This window comes from Sabethes cyaneus, chromosome 2 (assembly GCF_943734655.1).
Source record: "Sabethes cyaneus chromosome 2, idSabCyanKW18_F2, whole genome shotgun sequence".
NCBI lineage: Eukaryota > Metazoa > Arthropoda > Insecta > Diptera > Culicidae > Sabethes > Sabethes cyaneus.
The window spans coordinates 30,365,339-30,369,621 of NC_071354.1; the positions used below are offsets into that span (position 1 = coordinate 30,365,339).

General features: G+C 47.0%; 1 protein-coding gene across 1 annotated transcript; it reads left to right on the forward strand.

The window, feature by feature from the left end:
- The first annotated feature begins 1,919 nt into the window (after positions 1–1,919).
- LOC128735226 (uncharacterized) lies at positions 1,920–3,857 on the forward strand. Its single transcript, XM_053829719.1, has 4 exons — positions 1,920–2,951; positions 3,012–3,207; positions 3,286–3,701; positions 3,759–3,857. Exons 1-4 carry the CDS (start codon positions 1,920–1,922, stop codon positions 3,855–3,857), a joined length of 1,743 nt encoding a protein of 580 aa, XP_053685694.1.
- The last annotated feature ends 426 nt before the right edge of the window (positions 3,858–4,283 follow it).

Below are 4,283 nucleotides of genomic sequence, written 5' to 3' on the forward strand. Positions count from 1 at the left end.
TTGTTCACCACAATTACAGCTCGTTTCCCCCTGTTTGATGTCACTCTCCCGTCGTCGGTCGGCGAAAGTGCCGAAAAATGTCCTTCCAATGGCCTTTTGAATGAAATCCGATGTAATTGATGCGACCGGATATCTGTGCGGAAGATCCGCACAGAGCAACAGGCATTGCATTGCAGTGCAATGCAATGGACTATCACAACACTGATGACTGTCTGTTTTTGACATGACAGAAAGAGGCGTTCCGCCTCCTTTGCTTGCGTAGTTGCAGAGGTTTTGAATCCGGGCTCCGGGATGTTCGAACAACCAGTACCCGGAATCGAGAGAAGGGCGCAACTTCCTTCGGTTTGGTCACTTTTTGTGAATGTCTATTTGTCGGCCTGCAAGTAGTCAATTTCGGAAGTATTTTCTGCCAATTGTGTGGGGTGATGATAAATGTGATGGAGATTCAGTTTTTTGCTGTTTCGCTTTTTGGATCCGCTTTTTTTCACACGTTTTTCGAAATAACACGATTTATGTTTGCGCAGCACAAGTTTTTTATATTAAATATCAAATGACAATAACTCTATGCTGAGTTATCTTGAAATTGAACAGCCAACCAGATGTCCTTTCCTTTCTGGCAGGTATCCAAATGAAAATTTGATAAATCGGTTTGGGAAATGATGTGACTAGATTGTCATTTTTGTTTTTTGTCTATAACAAGAACCAAAATTGGCTACCTTTCTATTGCCAGCACAGACAAAAGCTGCACAGCAGAACAAATCTAGAAAATGCTATTATTCCCAAAGAAAACAAATTAGACCGAAGTATGTTTGTTCCAATATCATAAAATCGTAATCCCGTAAGCATCATAAACATCATCCATCTCTTTTATTGCCAAACAAACCAGACTGCCGGCCGGGTCGATCGGCCGAAGAAATCACCCTCGGCAAAATCACCCGATAATGCTAAAAGGCATCATTTGAAAGTAACTTATCACATTCAATAAATCTGATAACAACCCTCGGTCTGTCGGCATCAAGTAACCCGCGGTGACAGCTTCCCTATGGCAACAAGTCAAATATTTACTTTTACCCCACCCCCAACGAGGACGACGACGACAACGACGGTTCGCGAGCAACATATCACATTAGAAACAATAAACTTTACACCGAGCGCCCCATTTAGCAACGCCTGCTTTTCCGCGCGGAGTCTAATCCAATGAAATTGAAAATTAACCTCGAAAATTCAATACCGGCGGAAAATTAGAGGGGAAAAGTGCCAATCGCTTTCCGCTTACTCATTTCCTTCCGGAGGCCAGACAACAGGCTGAGGCTCTCGGTCACGGCCGTCTTCAAGTAGGCGGTGTTTTAATGGCAAGCGCAAAAAGCACACATCTCGGTAAACCAGAAAATCTCAATCCCGGCCACGTGCTCACGCTCGAAAAGGGGGAATTTAGCGTGTAATCCGTTCGCAATTGATTCGCACGGATTGATTGCTCGCCTGCTGTAAAGGGACAAGCGAGCGAACGAGCGGGTTGAGTTTTAATAGGATGCTACTTTGGGCGTTGTGGAACAAAAAGAGGTGCGGAACAGGACACGTTAATGATGATGAATTGGGTTCGATATTAAAATGCCACCCGGTGGGCGGCTTATCGTTGATGATGTGTTAATTTCGGCGGAATATTCCGTGCGTAAATCATTTCGACGCGACTATTTGATGAGTCGTGATTCGTACAAACGACAACAAGTTGTGCAAGGCAATCCGAAACAAACAAATATCAACAGTTGGTCTAAGCCGAGCTTGATTCAACTGGTTGTCGTGCATCGCGTCTAGCAACCCACCGATAGTAACCGTTTCCAGCGCCTACCTTGTTTGGCTCAGCTAAACATAGTCTAAAGTGAAAATTTTAACAACCCGCAGCACCGGCATCCACCGGAACGATGAACATCTCCTCGAAAACCGGTCTAATCGCGAGCCCTCGGAAGCGGATCATTCGCCCGAAGAAGGAATTCGACCCGGCCATCCTGGCACCGTGTGCGATTACCCGTCAAGTCCCCCTGGCGTTGCGCCCCTTCGGTGGACTGTACAATCCGTACTCCAAGGGTTGCTCCGTTCTGTGCAATCATCCGGCCGCCCAGGAGGTGAAAAATGTAGTCCGGTTAGCTAAGGACGCTTGGATAAACGAGGTCAGAACCGTCCACAACGAGAAGCTGATGCGGAAGAATGACGGCACGGGTCGTATGTTGTCTAGGGATTCTGACCTGCCGGAGCATGTACCGGAGGAGTTCTTCCGCCGGTACACGGACACCGATTCCCGGCCGCTAACACCAACACCGACCGTAGCTAGTGGACGCACCCGGGCGAGCGTCGGAGGGTCCCACATGACACGGCGCTGTGTCACACCGGAACCTCAGACGCAAAACTTGCAGGAACGGAAGCAACTCATTCTGGATTTGCGGCGAAGTCACAGTCAGGAAACTCTGTACTGGAATGCTTCATCGGAACTATCGCCGAGCCAACTGCAAGATCCTTCCTGGATGCAGCATCACAGCCAGATACCGCAAACGGTAGACGAAGAGCGTGTTCTCGGGGAAGGGGCGGAATCAGACAAGGAGGGTAAACCCACTCCGATGACCTGTATCAATGCGATGGAGGATGGTGAAGAGGACCCACCGAGAAGGCGGGGCAAGCGAAGGAAAAAGTCCAAACAGTTGACACAGACGATCAGCTTCACGCCGAATCAAGATCCGGAAACGCAGGTTGCTACGATCGATCCGGACTCACCGAACTATTCGGCTCGTCCTTCGCTGGTACCGACCGGTCGCAGCCTGCTCAGTTCGGCCGAAACGCCTCCGAGGGCAAGCACTGCCGAACCGGTGGAGTACATCGAATGTTTCCTGGACGAGGAGGCGCTCAGTTTACTGAGACGTGGCCTGAATATCGACATCGTAGAAGCGGTTTTCGATCGATACGTATGATTCTTTACAAATCATCAGAACAAAAATAAGTTGCGGTTATTTTATATTTCGCAGAAATCACGTGCAATGAGGGAAGCATTTCGAACCGCCACAGTGGACAAGCTGAACTTTCAATCGAAGGAAGTCCGGCAGCTGCAGAACACCATCAACGTCCACGATATCGATTACGATAAGTGGATCGATCTGCCACGTAAATATTCGCGATCATCGGCTCGGTTTGAGCTACCAATGGACACCAGAACCCTGTCAAGTATTCGTAGTTTTTATTTTTAACGATCACATTTTTCTAGAATCACCAATTTGTAAAACAAAATGATTATACTTCCAGCAATGACACCGATTGAATATCTGAAACGGCACGTAGTGCTCAGTGACGATCGCAAGAAGCTCTACCACAGAATTTTCGTTCGCAACCTCCCGGCGGACGACAGCAAAACCGTGCACGAGTCGATCGACACGGAATCCCTGCCGGAAACGGAACCCATTTCGCAGGCTGCCAGCTTTCGGAACCTACTGGCCGATATCACCCGTGTGATTCCGATGGCCAACTTCGATAAGGCGATGCACGAAGCACTCGGGTTCCATGGAACGCCGGAGAAGATTTTCGAAATTCGCGAGCTGCTGGAGTTGAACTACGAGTACTATCAGGAGATTCCGATTGATTTCCGGTCCTGGTGCGGTATCGTTGCCTTCTCCGAGCGGTACATTATCACGCAGGACCGGAAAACCGATCCCTGCAATGAGGTAGGGATTAGCTTCTATTCGAAGATAATTTTTGTTCAATTTTTTTCAACCACACAGCTCGAAATGGTCGACTTCGAATCGCTGGAACGGCGAATCCGATCCGCAAAACCGTCGGAAAATCTATGCAAGGTATTGCATCTGATCAAAAGCAACTAAGTGTGAGGTTTTATTCGACAAAAACAGGTAGAACACGGATTTACAGGTTGGTTTTTCTAGGAACATTTTATAAGCACCTTTGTGATTAGCTTTAAGCAATAAATTTTTTGAAAGTAGACTGGATAATATTGTTTTACGAATCGTTAAAGCCGGCTAATGTTAATGCTTCCGTTCGATTATCGATATTATTATGCTGACCAGTGGTTAATTTGCATTGGTTCAGCCCATTAAAACCGCAACTCGTTAAAACATTTGCATAAATTTGTAAATTCCATTCGTTGGTTTTCGACACACGACACATTCATGCTTTGAAATCCACGAAGTTGGTGGAAAACCCATAATCATCCCTATTTGAACGTTTTTGTTAGCTCTGTACCCAGCTCGGTACTAGATAACAAAAGTACACCAAAATTCCCCGGATTAATA

Bases quoted from the DNA above. Each gene is read 5' to 3' on its own strand.
- LOC128735226 (XM_053829719.1), top strand. From the start codon at position 1,920: ATGAACATCTCCTCGAAAACCGGTCTAATCGCGAGCCCTCGGAAGCGG. The intron at 2,952-3,011 runs GTATGATTCTTT...TATATTTCGCAG, and splicing joins AAGCGGTTTTCGATCGATAC to AAATCACGTGCAATGAGGGA. The intron at 3,208-3,285 runs GTATTCGTAGTT...TTATACTTCCAG, and splicing joins GGACACCAGAACCCTGTCAA to CAATGACACCGATTGAATAT.